Here is a 16317-nt window from a genome sequence, read left to right as displayed (position 1 = left end):
CAATTCCCTGGCAGAGAAAACGACTGGCCGACGGCTTGAAGCTGTCCTAAATGAGAACGCACGAACTCTGCCAGTGTGAGGCCATTTTACCAGCAACCCGGCGGGGAGAAACACAAGCAGTAAGACCAAAACCCTGCACTCTGTGATCAGTGATGTCCAATAGTTGGTTAGTCCAGCATATTTAATCCTTGAAACTCCTAGACAAATTTAACCGAGTTATCATCTAATTGCATTCATTAGTTGCCGTATGAGTCAAATTCTCCCACAATCGAAACCCACATTCTCATTGTTTAGCCATTGTTTATTTCTTTGGTGTATTTAACCGCATTTTTATAGCACCTTAGTTAGTTAATAAATTCACTGTAACCAAGGAATTGTGTGTGTTGCCTATTTCTAAGTCCCTGCCAATAGAATTTACCCCTTCCATATGAAACTGACTGACTGATTTAAGATAATGAGCGATTGTTAACTAACTGATCACTAGTGAATAACTGTCTAATTATTAGCCATACCCAGGGAGTCCCGAAACCCTGGGCGAACGATATATCGGGTGGTGCCCCGCGAGAGCTTTATGAATTAATATTTTCTGAATATTAAAATTCATAATTTGGTATTAATTCTCATAAATTTATTACATCAATGTAGTCATGCAACAAGGTGATGGGCCAGCGGCAGATTCCATGCATTTAGACGATCCCCATCGAGAGAGGACCCCACTTTTTGCTAACAATTTATACAGTTTTCAACAAATGAAGAAAAAATGTTGCCACTAGTACTTCTTGCAGATTTTTATCAGTAAGGTTGTCCAAATTACTTTTTCCGGTGTTCTGTCGATTTATGTTACCTATGGTTCTGCGCATGCCCCACAAGCGTGGTCTGTTTTCTCGCCCATAAATCTGTGCAACCTTGCTGTTGGGCATGCCGTCGAGACACTGGCTGATCGTCAACAATATCAACATAAAAATCATAATTAGTAATCAGAATATGCTACCCCTGATAAATTAAATAAAGATGGCATAATATAGTATATATTTCAACATGCTCCCAATCTTCAAAAAAAGATAATACTGTGAGAATTATACCTTTATGGTATTGGAAATTAATAAGTAATCTTCTGAAGCATTTTTTCTGTATTGATTTAGGTAACATCAAGAATAATACTATAAATGACAATGGCATTGACAAGGTGTTTTACTGGAAATTTGCAAACAGAATTATGACACTTAATTTAGGCACAGGGCTAGTGTTAGAACACAGTAACAATTTCTGGTCACACTCAATTCAAACATTCACACAATGCTGGTGGTGGCTCCACAGCCTCTGCATATTATGTAAAAATATTTTAAAATGTTACTGTCTTATTGGTTGTGAATAATCAGATATTCAGTGTTACATCAAAGCCTTATCTCAAATAGTATCTGTTTTTTGGAACACAGAAAAATGTCACCAACATGTATTCACACAGGACACAGATATGCCCTGGATGACCTGACGGCCGAAGACTTCGGGTTGCTGGTCATAGGCTGTGGTAAAATGATGCCCAGGTGCTCATTAGCTCCCCCTACTTCAATGATGAATCTGGTGTTCTGCTCTGTCTGGATCTCTCTGCTGTTTCCGCTTCAGTCCATGCATTTCTCTTAGCTCTTCCTTGCATTAACCCAGAAAAGAAATACACTGCTCAAAAAAATAAAGGGAACACTTAAACAACACAATGTAACTCCAAGTCAATCACACTTCTGTGAAATCAAACTGTCCACTTAGGAGGCAACACTGATTGACAATCAATTTCACATGCTGTTGTGCAAATGGAACAGGTGGAAATTATAGGCAATTAGCAAGACACCCCCAACAAAGGAGTGGTTCTGCAGGTGGTGACCACTTGTAATTATTCTGCTGACTTTGTTCTCCAATGGGGAACAGAGCTAACTAAATAATATGAACAAAACATGATGTAAGAACTATATACAGTACATGCCGCAACCTCACCCTTATCTTTAGGCAGTTCCAAAATTTGGAGACTGGACAATGCCAGATATCATATAGTCAGAGAATGCTTCATATGAGGCATGTAATGGCAGCCTCAATATCAGAGTGCAGGTGTTTGCCTCAGAAAAAACCCTCCTCCTGCTGTTAACTGGCTCATTAAAAAAAGCCAGTGTAGGTACCTCATTGAACCCAAGTGGAGGGATTCGTTCTGTGCCAGTTGCAAACATCAGCACATCTTCAAGAGTCACACTGACTGGCTCAAGTCCATCCTCCACAAACAGGACAGCATCTCCACCTGCAATGAAAAGATGCGATCCATGTTAATCAATGAAATGATAGAAGGCAAATATTTCTGTACAAGATTGCTTTGATGGCAGAAAAAAAAAAAAATCAATTTATAATGGCTGGTACTGAAATAGATCTGACATGACAGCTACACAAATGATCACTTCATCTTACGTTATTGTGCCTACAAAATTAATCAATACATTTTTATTGCAGCAATGCTTCATGTTGACTTTACTGAGAGCTTTTACTTTGAAAATTTCTGAAGGATATTCAAAAGAGTGTCCATAGTTTTATGAATGCGGGTTGCATGTCCTTAAAATTAATTAGTTTAACATTCACAGCATGTTGGGATCAATCATACAACTCTCCCATTGGGAGTCCTGCGCAATACTGACTGAGCTAAACAGGCACACGATAAGACAAAGGTTTACAATTATTTCACTATGTTATGGCCCACCATGTAATGGCTTCAAAAAAACCATTGGCTCAATGCCAGACAAAGGTTTGCATAATTATCACACATAGTGATAAAGCTGTTTAAATAAAAATCACAATTAAGCATGCAGGTCTCAAAACTGATTAGGTCTGGTTTTATTGTCATGCTGTTGTTGCAGCAGTTCCTTTTATTAGAGACAAATTTCTCCATAGGGACATAAAAGTGACTTTTATACATAATTGACTGGAACTTGACCATTCCCATTTATTTAAGTTATTTTATGTACACACTCTCAGTAATGCAGATATACTTTGTGGTGTTGGTCTGTTATCAAGTGGACCACTATGATATCATTCCTGAAATTACATTTTTGTATTTGAAAACTTCATGAAGAATTACTGTGAATAAAAATTGTGCACTAAGGTAATGATTTCACATTTTTAATTTCAAGTTTTCAAAGTGTGAATACCCTCAATATCAATGAGCCAGTCCCTCCAGTGGCCAACAGCTTTCTCCTCCTCCATACGCCGCTTCCTGCCACCTTAAAAAGGTTAGTCATCATGACTGCTCAGGTTACTCAAGAGTAACTAGGTTAAGCAGGTAGTCAGGGCAACATACTGTATTTTACATGCTGTACAAACTTTAGCTTAATGTATTTTGCTGCATTATTGAGATGCTTCTCATGTTCCTCCTTTTTTATTTTGGTATTAGTGTAGGATCAGGGGTAGCGGAGAAATCTGTTAAGTAACCTATAGTGCGTTAACACCGAAAACATATCACACCAATTGTCTTTTAATCTTTCAAATACACATGCCATTTCCTGCTATGTTCCACAGACACAATAAAAGCACTTATTGTCTTAGAGGTGCGTTCACTCTTCCCTCTAAATAAAATGTCAGGGCCGAAGAAAGAATGTCATCCCTGTCATTTAGAGACCGGATGATGGTCAGGGACCCCAATAGGGACAGGTTGGAGGCTGCCTCTTCTGCAGCCTCACCGGTTTCCTCCACCGTTGCTGCTTGTTGGATCTGCAACGAACCAATAATTAGTTTCAGACAATACAAAGTTACAAAACCTGGCTGGCTAATATAAATTTCATGTATGGGTGTGCAAAAGTGCCCCTGATGATTTTCAAAACAAAAGCCAACCTCTCTGATTCACCTCCAATTACCAAATTGTGGAGGCACGTGTATCATACCTGGACACACAAAAAAGCAATTGGAAGGGTCAGGGTAGGGTAGTATTAAAACTCTAGCCTAAACACAACATGAATTCTGACATTAAGAATATCATAGCATTTGATTTGTTTTGTTTTTTTACTGTTTAGAGCCTTCGTACATTAACACACTCCTACAGGTTGTGGACAATAATAATGATGCAATATAATTTTTCTAAACAATATAACGTAATGTTCAATAAAGGTTTGAAGCATGAATTAGCACGATGATTTTCTATTAAAAGGTATTTAGTTGAGGAAAAGACATCATAATATCATATCATGATTGATTTATTGAAAAGATCCACTGTTTGGAAAGTGTTTGTCATGTTCTGACCATAAATAGAAAACCACAATTAACCATCTGGTTTTCTACTGTCACTCAGGAGCAAAATTCTGTCTTTAAACCTGAAAGAATTGATTATTGGACATTTATCGTGATAATTATGTATATCAAATTATATGAATTTTTTTATTGTGATAACATTTTTTGGCCATATTGCTCAGCCCTACATCAAGGACAATACAAAATACACCACCCATTTGACAAGATTTTGTCCTAAGGTTGCCCATCTAATATCTGACCCCGGTTGTGTCTGCATGGGTTTCCTGTGCAAGAAGTGTAAGAACATCAAGTGTTGAACAGAGTCTGAAAGATAAGTTTGCTGAAAAGTGTGCAAAGAAGTACGACATAATGCAATATTTATGTACAATTAAAATAAGAGCAAAAACTGTATCTGTAATATTAAAGCAAAACTAATGTTAGAGTGAAAAACACCAGAATTCCTAACGTCAATGAAGATATAAGGGGCTTGATAGAAACCAAAGGATCTGCAACCTTAATGTAATTAATGTAACCTGTAATGACAATAGGAAGACGTGTATCAAATGTAGCTTTAATGCGACAATTAAAGCATAATATAGAGACATTGATGAAATTATGAAAGGAGTTGTTTCCCCCATCAACTGGCAGAGCAGTCGATTGGAGAAAACATGGGGCCCCACTCCTCCATGAATTACACAGACTGAAATTATTGTTCCAATGATTTTGTAGATTCCTCTACTAAGTCCTGAAAATAGAAAAGCTGATTTTAAGGATATTTTCAGGATAAAAAGTTAAGCAGCCCATACAGAGTAAGGAGTACGGAGGAAATTGATAATCATGAGTGGTGCACAGAGAACAACCTACTGCTCAACGTCAGCAAAACTAAGGAGCTGATCATGATTTCAGAAATGACATAAAGACACACACTCCTGTCTACGTCAGTGGTGCTGAGGTGGACCAGGTGAACAGTTTCAGGTTCCTGGGAATCAGCATCACAGAGAACCTGACATGGTCGTCTCACATCTCCACGCTGGTGAAGAAAACTTAAGAAGGCCAAATTCCCACACCAAGTTCTTGTCAGCTTTTACAGAGGAATTATCCAGAATTTACAAGAAAAAAAATGCATCAAGATGGATCACCGCCCTCTGAATTGTAATCAAATCGAATTGTGAGGTGCCAAGAGATTCTCATTCCTACTGCCCAAACGGTATTCCCATTCAATTACTTTAAAATGTCTTTTAATAGGACACATTTTGTGAAGTGGTTGTCTTTAACGTTAATCGTCCACTGCATCTGTTAGGGCCTGTCCATAGGCTCGCCATTCATCTGTGACAACATCTGAGCCTCTTCTTACATGATGTTGGTTGGCAACAGGTCTTCTCTTGAGTGATCTTTCACCACCCAGACAACGTGTTTTCTTGATGTAATTATGTTGTGTTTTTGTGCTAAACTGCAAAATGTTCAAAATTCATACAGATTGTTCATAAAGTGAAGAAACATAAATAAAAGTTGTTTTCCTGCGCAAAATGTGTGTCACTTTACTTAAAGCAAACAATGACGTGTTATAAGGTCATATTATTAGTTCATATGGTATTATGTCCACCTGTAATATATTATACAGGGATAGATATTTTAAGACTTTACTTAAAGCAAACAAAGACATGCTATATAACTTTAAACATTACTATAAGCTATTATTCCATTTTATATCACTAATTGTAAATGGTGACTAAAGTGTATTCATAACGAAGCAGTCGATATATAATATATATAGTCGATGTATAATGTGTTATGGAACATGGTTGGAGATTCTTACCGCATATGATATAAACTGGTATTACTATTAGTTATAAAACATTAAATCAAAAGGTCATAATACATTATGAACTTTGCTATAGCGCCTAATGCATGTTTGTAACTGTTATAATGTCTTATGGACGCATTATATCGTGTTATAAATATATGCATAAGTCATTATAGCGATGACCTTCAGAGAAAGTGTTACCGGAAAATTAATAAAAACAGGAAGTAAAATCAACAACAACATTATGAAATACTCTAAAAAAAGGAGATGCACTACCAAACATGAGAGTGTCATGTTTTTAGTTTCAAACAGAGCATAAACAGGTTATATTAACATTTTATATCCAGGAATTACTTCAGCTACACTGCCAGAGGACCCTGAACTAGAGTTGATGCCATATTTTATCTTAAACTTTCCCTTTGTTAATTTTGTAAATAATAAATATATATATACTGTATTTGATTTAATGTCAAATTAATTTACTTTTTATGTTTCCTTCAATTTTACAGTGTGTGCTGTATTCTTGGTGTAACCACTTTTATGCTTGTTAGTGCAATAGGGACAGAGGAGCAAGAACACATTTTTACTCACGTATGACTAGAGTCTGTCACTGTTGTGGTGATGCTACAGTGTAAACAACACCAAAACAAAAGTAAGAATAAAAATGTCATGTTACATATTTCAACTATGGTATAACCTACGTTACACAACCAAAGTTAAGGAATAGACATTGTCCTTTACTTAATTAAAGACACAGCCACTTGGGAGTTAAGAATAAGTAATAATTTCCTTAATGTATTACAACTAACACAATAATATTGCAATTAAATTAACTTACACCATATGTATGTTCTTAAATCATAAAATGTATATCATGCTTCTTGATTCAAAAGGTCAGCATTAGTGCAAATAGCACCCAATAATGTTTTCTTATAAAAATTTAATTTACACGGAACACCAAAATGTTATAAAACAAAGTTATTACTTGACCAGTACTGTGATGAAATGGGATGACTTATATTGTAATTATGTGTTTACAGCTTTCATTTCAGGGGCTTCTTGTTTCATAAAAAAAAAATGATTTAATCATTTTAAGTGGTTCCACATAACAATATAAAAAAGTGTGGTTTTAAATAACATTTCATGGGGAATTAAAATACTTTCTTGACTTCATCATTTCCTATTCAGCAGATTTTCTGATGTTCTGATGGTGTCTAATTAAAAAATAGAAAATCTGTTTCTAATGAGCGATCCTGTCACAAGACCAGTCAGCATGAGGTTCATTAGTCATTTCTAGGAATTATGTTTTATGCATCTATTCTGAAAATAAAAAAAATGAAATAAATTAACAGTAGCCATATGTTGTAAATTTGAAGTTCTCCATAAAGCCATAACTTTAGATTCCCAAACATTAAATCTGTGTGAAATGTTAATGTTTTGTGTACTTGCACACTTTCTATTTCTAAGATTATATATTTAAAATTATATGACTATCAGTTTTCAATAAAATGTATGACCCACTTCCAAGTTATGTAATTTTAAAAATATTTTTCCAATATTATTTCAGAATTGTTCTTAAAGTTTACGTTATATTATTTTATTTTCGCATCTCTTTAGTCTGTTTAAATGCAAAATGTACAAAATGTCGTGGTTTTATTCGCTGAATATTTTGCTACTTTTGCTTAGCTCAATACAGGTACTAAACATAGAGGAAACCGTTGCAGGCGCTTACCTGGTGTTGCAATGTTTTAGATGGTTCTCTAAAATACACAGTGGCACTTCATGGTTGCACTTGTTGCATTTTTGTTTTAACTCCTCAATACCTTCATCCTAAAATGTAATTTACAGAGATTGGGATGAGTAACATAAAGAACATGGGAAAAAAACTAACAAACAAATAATTTACAACTTTTACCTTTTGCACATCCCCATTCAGGGGGAGGTCTGCCTGTAATGGCACAATGTAGGCCACAGCCTTGTTCAAACTGCTCCGATTCTTTAAATAATCTGCAGTTTAGCCCCCTGGTGGCATGGCGATATCAATGAGCTGCTTGCTCCTGCAGGAGCGCACCAGTTTAAAGCCTCCAGAGTGCTTTAATGGAGGAAAGGCCCTTTCCAGTGTGCTAATAAACTCCAGTGAGGAACCTTGCACATCCGTAAATTATACTTTTTTCCCACCAAGCCCACTTGCCTCGAGGCACACTGTTTCCTCCAAGTTAGGACTATAGTGGGTGCACAGAAGAAAAACTTGTGCTCCCAGGGCTGGGTTTGTTTATTTGGTTGTTTGCGCGAACCTTTAGGGTACAGCTGGAAAAGCTGACTCAAAGTGGCCCTCACTGAGTCTGGCCGGCCCAATGGAAAACGTGCCATAGAAGGGGGTAAGACCTGGTCTATGGGATATGTTGTCAATCCAGTGGTCAGTAAACCTGTCTGACTAGGCGCGCCTGTCTGTACAGCTGCCAGTCCAGTGGTCAGTCCAGTGGTCAGTCCAGAAGTCAAGGAGGAGGGTGGTGCTGCTGGCTGTGTGGCTTGATTCCTTAGAAGCTGGCTCAGCTCCATAAGAATCTCAGTTGCCCTGATTCGTTGAAAAATAGAAAACACATACAAAATCTTTTATATTACAAAGATAATAGTGTGGAAAATGTAGTGTTTTACAGTAAATAATAGTAATGAGTTGAGGTGGAATGTACTAAAAATCATAAAAAAAAGGCATTATAGGCCAGAGAGTAGAGAATTTAGCTAATCAGTTAATGAAATATTGCGCTACAAGGTCTGTTACTGAGTCAGAGTGTTTGAGTTTTATGACCACAGACATCCCCCCTCCCCAAGCTATCAGACTTTGAAACTCAAATTCATCTTCATCACTGCTCCATTGAATATCGTTTATTTCTCTTTACAATTTTAATAATTGGTTTTATATTGCCTACAACAACTTGCTCTGTATTTCACGAATGGTGTACTTAAAACATTTAATGGTTTATGGACAGCTGGATGGATTAAAGTACTCCTATGGCTAATGTCCTTGTTTATATTTGGAAAACGGACTGTAGCCAATAATAAAATGACTTACTGCTGAGTGGTAAATAAAATAAAGACATGATATCTTTAGCAATTATTCTGATGACTCTGCATTATTGTAATTGCTGTGTGCCAACCAGTCCAGCAGCTGTGAGCGCTTCAACTGGGAAATCGATGACATTTTAGGCCACCAATCATTTAGACGGGTGGGACTCGTCACCCCTATAAACAAGATAACTGAATAGAGATTTGTGCCAGCGGGGGGAACCGACTGTGATTCTTAGTGCTGAATCATTAATAGCTGCAAGCATGTAAGCCAGGGCCTGACTGTGAAAGTATCAGGCATGTTTGTCTTATTATAATAATAATATATTATTATCATATGCAGCCGTTTAGCTACAATTACGGTTCACACAAAAGCTGCGGTTGTGTTTGCGACCTGACCTTTCTTTTCTCCGTGAGAGGGAAGAATTTATAAAGTTGCGTGACGCTGCGTTGAAGATCTGTTGTGCCGAATTCCAACACGTTCTCATCTCAATGCGTCATAACTGACGCTTTCAGGCAGCGTAACAAAGCGTAAGGATTTTACGCTAAACCCTTCAGCGTCCGTATGAAACGCCCCCGTGTGCTACGTTGCAGCAACACAAGGGAGGGCTAATATATTATATACAGTCTATGGGGCTATATGCCAACAGGTAGGGTTAGCCGGTCGACATGCATATATTCAGTGACTTATGTTTAGGTACTAACATTTCTGATGGTTATGTTAAGGGTAGGGGCTTCTGGGGGCTGTCAACACCTTTATCACGAACGTAGCTAGCTAGCTAGCTAGCACTTCCGGTCTGTACCGGACGCCCCAGAGCGTCTCATAGAGCCCTGAATTCTGCAGAAAACAAACAAAATGTCTGGTCGTGGTAAACGAGCCGGTAAAGCCAGAGCAAAGGCTAAGAGCCGTTCTTCCCGTGCCGGGCTCCAGTTCCCCGTCGGCCGTGTCCACAGGCTGCTGAGGAAGGGAAACTACCGTACCGTGTCGGTGCAGGAGCCCCCGTTTACCTGGCAGCGGTGCTGGAGTACCTGACCGCTGAGATCCTGGAGCTGGCTGGAAACGCTGCCCGCGACAAGAAGAAGACCAGGATCATCCCTCGTCCCCTGCAGCTGGCAGTGCGTAACGATGAAGAACTCAAGCTGCCGGGCGCAGTGACCATCGCTCAGGGTGGCGTACTGCCCAACATCCAGGCGGTCCTGCTGCCCAAGAAGACCGAGAAGCCCGCCAAGAAGTAAACACCCAGAACTATAACACAACGGCACTTTTAAGAGCCGTTTCCTTACTATTTGTGACAAAGGTTCTGTTGGCTGGATTTTATATCTTAAAACAAAATAGCCTACTTTCCCACAAAGAACAATTATTGCCTCCAAGCTTCTAAATGCACACATTTTCTCCTGTTAATTTAACACCCAAACCTATTACTTTTAAAACGTTTACTCTAAGTTCATACAGAACCGGATCAGCTAGCTTTATTTTGTGTCCACATTGACTGGTTTTTACTGTTTCAGTGGTTTGTAAACCACCCCCCATCTGGAGCTGTCCTCGTTTTAACTGTGTGTTAGTCGTAAAACTCCATAAGGTTTTAACAGACCTGAAATCAGATTTTACATGGCCAGAAAGACTGGACAGTAGAGCATACAGGTGTTGTACCGAAAAGTGATCTTTACGTCTCTGCTTTTATCTGGATCAAAAATACATAATGTGCAACTAAACATCACTTTATGTCCGTGGTGATAGCAAAGGTATGTCTTTGTGAAACTTTAACATTTCATTTAAGGGAATAATCACATCTGTGGCCAAATAAGTGTTTGCAGTAGGGCCTATTATATTTGGAAAACAGCATGTAGCCTATAATTAACAACAATTTACTGCTGAGTTTAAAAAATAAAATAAAAATAAAGACATGATCTCTTTTGCATTATTTAACTTGCAGTGTACCAGCCAATCCAGTCCTTTTTACCTGTTGAAATACCTTTAAATGGCCAATACAACCCATTCTACTTGCCAGAAAGTGACTGCAGCTTCTACTTATTGGCTGAAAGGTAGAATCTGCCTCAGAATGACTTGGTTTCACACATATTTGACAGATTATAGCTCAACAAGTACTTTTTACCTCTTAAAATACCTTTAAATGGCCAAAACAACAAAATGCAGTATTCTCTACTTATTTACTGAAAAGGGTAAAAGGTTATTTCTGCCCTGAAATTACTTTATATTCATGAGGGTTATATTTGACATAGGCCTATTATAAAACCTAGATTGACGCCCCTTTTTATTTCATATATATTTTTATTAACTTACTGACCAAACCAGAAACTTCTCCGGTTTTCATTTCAGAAATCTGGGCCCTAAATTAAACAGGACTCCAAACATACACAGATGAGAACTTTACACTGATAATGACATTTCTTCCAGCATAAGCCCAATATAACTCCATGTGGAGATTAATGTAACCTTCATGTTGCTTGTAACCCATAGTCTAGAGCTAAACAAATATAAGTTAGTTAACATGTTGCTATATAAAGTCTAAGGTGGCTCTCTTGGAAGCCGCTTAATGTGATTCACCGTGTTTAATATGGATCTAAAATAACTGGTTTCATTAAACTACATGAAGCGGAGGAAGAAGTTGTTCAGTTTGAGTGAAGTGGCTCTTAAAAGAGCCGTTGTGGTGTAAACAGGTGTGGGGTTGAGGTTAAGCCCTCTCTCCGCGGATGCGTCGGGCCAGCTGGATGTCTTTGGGCATGATGGTGACCCTCTTGGCGTGGATGGCGCACAGGTTGGTGTCCTCGAACAGGCCGACCAGGTAAGCCTCGCTGGCCTCCTGCAGAGCCATGACGGCGGAGCTCTGGAAGCGCAGGTCCGTTTTGAAATCCTGAGCGATCTCTCGCACCAGGCGCTGGAAGGGTAGTTTACGGATCAGCAGCTCGGTGGACTTCTGGTAGCGGCGGATCTCTCTAAGAGCCACGGTACCGGGCCTGTAACGGTGGGGCTTCTTCACTCCGCCGGTGGCCGGGGCGCTCTTACGGGCAGCCTTGGTGGCCAGCTGCTTTCTGGGAGCTTTTCCTCCGGTGGATTTACGGGCAGTCTGCTTGGTTCTAGCCATTTTAGTCTCAATAACTTCTCTGTGTTCACAGATAAAGGAGAATGCGCTGACATTGCGAGCGGCGGCTTTATAAAGTAGAGCCGGAGCGACGTTGGCGCTGACTGGTCCAGGCTGAGAGGAGCTGCTATTGGACAAAAACAAAATTCAAACTGACCAATCATCCGCAGCAACTGGCTAACGCAAGTGACGTATTAAAAATGTTACAACTTCATAGCATTTGGAGCTATGATTTGGAGACTAATTATCATGTTTCAAAATAAGATGAGTTGGAGAAATAAGTAAACAAAACTTGATTCCAAGTAGATAAAGTAAAAATTATTATGAAAAATAGAAACTATACAAGAGCAAAATCACAAGGTAAGCAGTAGAAATACACACAACTACATCGATATTTAAGTTCATTCGCATTGTTTCATGTTCATGTTGTTAAATGTTCTCAAACTTTACAGCCCCAGACCCAAAAGAGAAATTTGTTGACCCAAACTTACAAAACTAGATTATGAATTGTCAAAACATCTACATCCATAAATTACTCGAGAACACAACAAACAATGAATTTAAAATGTAGGCTACAGCCATATAGAAGCTGTGTCTCCTTTTACTTCCCCACAACCTGAAAATAGTTTTATTAAGTGGAAAGTAATTAAGTCATTAAATCATTAAAGCTGTGTTTCAACTTTCATGCAAGTAAAGTTTACATCTTTAACTGTATTTGTTATATTGCTTTTGTTTGTTTATTTACCAACAAATGATATAGTTTTTTGATGGTGCTAATAAGTTACTAATTAATGTAATGCTAATGGAGTTGGAGGATGAAGGGTAATGTAAAGCCTACTGCTTTGTTTAGCAATTATGTTGGTGTTGAAAACAAGACAGCAAATAACAAATACTTTGATCCTCATTTGTCACTGCATGCTACATTAAGATAAATCAGCACTTATAACATGACACAAACGTCATTTCTCACTCTACATTACTAAATACTACTCTACGTTACTGCTCATAAAATTAAGCTCAATGATTCTAAATGCTTGACTGCAGACAAATGCACCTAGGGTTAATGCACAGGAGGGGTCACTTAAGCTACACAACAATTATTAAGCTTCTAAAAGAACATTTACAGCAGTATCAAATATGGGGAAAAGATACAAGAAAATAAAAAAAGTAGACGTTGATCTGTTTGAGATATTGAAAAAAAGAGTGTCGGAAACACAAAGGCAAGAATGAGAGCATACAGAAAGACCCAGAAATCATCAGGTTAACCAAATAAAGAAGGGAGACTAGAATTTGAAGGTCCATGATATCTGTTAGATTATGGGCTGGTCAACTATGTTCCAAGAATTAGCAGTAATATTTTAGAAGATATAGCTCTAATCTAGTCATTAACACTAATAAATGTAAAAATACTCTAAATGTAATGTTTCAATATTTAAACAGCACAGTCTATTGACTTTATGCAGCCTAATAATAAGCAAATACATTTTCATACATGTCAAAATCAAAAGGTCCTACATTAACAATGTTTCTGAGTTTATCCATTAGATGGTGCCATTGTTCAATGATTGTAAAAATACTCCATCACAAGTAAAATCCAGCACTTAAGTAAAATTTTATAGGTAAGATATTTACACAATTATTTTTTTGTAGAAATCAGTTAGAGAGACAGTACAATCCAAACAGTAAAAATGTGTTTGATATGCAGCTCATGTGAGAGTTATCACCCGAGGTTTGGATAATTTTATACAGAACTGAAGGTTTATCAGATTTAAATTTCATGTAGTATGTTATTAGAACAAAACAATTAATTTAACAAATATATTTATGATATATACAGCTCTGGAAAAAATTAAGAGACCACTCCATATTTGTCTTAATCATTATCTCTACATGTATGGCAGCCATTCCATTCGAGTGGCTGTTAAATTCCAACACAGACACACCTCATTCTACATAATAAGGTACTGATTAAGTGATCACCTGAGCCAAATTTTATTTAACGAGAAAAAAGTATAAAACCACTGCTGTGGTCATCATTATTCTCTTGCAATAGGACCAGCTGGATGGCAAACAGTGCTAGTAGTACTTCAAAGATAATCTGAACAAAAATAAAGGAACAAATGACCATGCCAAAAGCAGCTGAAAATAAAGGGTTCAATTCTGGCTTTACTGGCAGAAGGATAAAGTGAGCATCAGGTTGCTTCCATCCTTAAAATTTCAAAGATAGCGGTTCATTAGAACAAGATCAAGCAACAGACATTGGGGACAACAAAGCTACAGACTGGCAGAGGGCGAAAATGATTTCCCACTGTCGGGGATGACTGCCAACTCATTCGAATGTCATTCAAAAACTGTAGGAGGACATCAAGTGATTTACAAAAAGAATGGCAAACAGCAGCTGGGGTGAAGTGCACGACGAGGACTGTTCAAAACAGGCTCCCAGGGGCAATGCTGAAGTCGTGCAAAGCTAGAAAAAAGCCCTTCATCAATGAGAAGCAAAGACAAGACAAAGCAAAAGACCTTAAGAATTGGTCCGTAGAGGACTGGAGTAAGGTTATCTTATCTGATGAGTCCAATTTTCAGCTTGGTGGTTGGTTAGACGTAGACCTGGAGAAGCCTACAAGCCTGGCACCACCTGTTAAATTTGGTGGAGGATTGGTGATGATCTGGGGCTGCTTCAGCAAGGCTGGAATTGAACAGATTTGTCTTTGTGAAGGACGAATGAATCAAGCATTGTGAAAGTTTGTCCTGGAAGAAAACCTGATTTCTTCTGCTCTGACAATATTCCCCTACTCTGAGGATTGCTTTTTCCAGCAGGACAATGCTCCTTACCCCACAGCCAGGTCAATCAAGGTGTGGATGGAGGACCACCAGATCAAGACTCTGTCATGGCCGGCCCAATCTCCAGACCAGAATCTCATTGAAAACTTCTGGAATTTGATTAAGTGGAGGATGGATGATCACAAGCCATCCAACAAAGCTGAGCTACTTGAAGTTTTGCACCAGGAATGGCATAATGTGAGAGACTAGTGGAGAGCATGCCAAGATGCATGAAAGCTGTTATTAAAAATCAGGGTTATTCCACCAAATATTAATTTCTAAACTCTTCCTAAGTTAAAATATTAGTATTGTGTTGTTTTAAAATGAATGCGAACTTGTTTGTTTGCATTTTTTGAGGTCTGAAAACAATGCATCTTTTTTGTTATTGTGACCAGTTGTCATTTTCTTCAAATAAATAATCTAAATGACAACATCTTTATTTGGAATTCGGAAGAAATGTTGTCAGAATGTTTGTAGAATAAAACAAAAATGTTTATTTTAATCAAACCCATACCTATAAATAGTAAAATCAGAGAAACTGATAATTTTGCAGTGGTCTCTTAATTTTTTCCAGAGCTGTAAATATCAATATATCAAAGAAGCTTAAATTATTTCAATTTCACTGAAAATACATTTCAGGGTTTTCCGGATCAGATCCCTTTTTTACAAATTAAAATAAATTATGGTTTTAAATCATAAAGTAGCTAATTCCAAATCTAACTAATATTTTAAGCTCTTATATCAGTCAACTCTTTGTTGTAAAAAGAACATTTTGTTATATATATATATAACAATGATAAAGGAGAAAGGTCACCTGCTGCCATACATCAAATACCTGTTTGAGAATATAGCATTTGATGCTGATGATTTTTTAAACATTTTTAAAGGGGATTTGTAGGTGAGGAGAGGATTTTAAATTCCTTGGCCCAATCTCAATGTCCACCCTCACAGACTTTGAGGAGTGTTCCCGGGAAGTCTGTGAGGTCTTAGGGCTGTCCCACTGTCAAATTGTCATGTGTGCAAAGGCTCTCTCGCGGACATTTCAATTTTTCAATTCAATTCAATTTTATTTATATAGCGCCAAATCACAACAACAGTTATCTCACAGCGCTTTTCATAAAAGAGCAGGTCTAGACCGTACTCTGTGATGATATTTACAGAAGCCCAACAGTTCCCACCAAGAGCAAGCACTAGGCGACAGAGGCAAGGAAAAACTTCCTTTTAAGAGGCAGAAACCTCGAGCAGAACCATGGCTCAGGGTGGGCGGCCATCTGCCTC

The 16317-nt window shown here is 37.9% G+C and overlaps 1 protein-coding gene, 1 long non-coding RNA gene and 2 pseudogenes across 2 annotated transcripts; 1 reads left to right on the top strand and 3 right to left on the bottom strand.

Moving 5' to 3' along the window:
- Positions 1-1173: 1173 nt before the first annotated feature.
- On the bottom strand, positions 1174-2208 carry LOC123978320. Its single transcript, XR_006826919.1, has 2 exons — positions 2166-2208; positions 1174-1647 (listed from the first exon to the last, which is right to left on the bottom strand). It is a non-coding gene; the product is annotated as an uncharacterized LOC123978320 (long non-coding RNA).
- A 7766-nt stretch (positions 2209-9974) lies between these two features.
- On the top strand, positions 9975-10354 carry LOC123977738 (annotated as a pseudogene).
- Positions 10355-11394: 1040 nt separating this feature from the next.
- Positions 11395-12309, bottom strand: LOC123977501 (histone H3). Its single transcript, XM_046060237.1, has one exon. It carries the CDS (start codon positions 12220-12222, stop codon positions 11812-11814), a length of 411 nt encoding a protein of 136 aa, XP_045916193.1. The 5' UTR covers positions 12223-12309; the 3' UTR covers positions 11395-11811.
- A 2076-nt stretch (positions 12310-14385) lies between these two features.
- The window catches only part of LOC123978186, a 2686-nt pseudogene continuing 754 nt past the window's right edge, over positions 14386-16317 (bottom strand).

This window comes from Micropterus dolomieu, linkage group LG10 (assembly GCF_021292245.1).
Source record: "Micropterus dolomieu isolate WLL.071019.BEF.003 ecotype Adirondacks linkage group LG10, ASM2129224v1, whole genome shotgun sequence".
NCBI lineage: Eukaryota > Metazoa > Chordata > Actinopteri > Centrarchiformes > Centrarchidae > Micropterus > Micropterus dolomieu.
The sequence above is the reverse complement of the archived record's forward strand: the minus strand, read 5'-3'. Positions and strand labels throughout refer to the sequence as shown.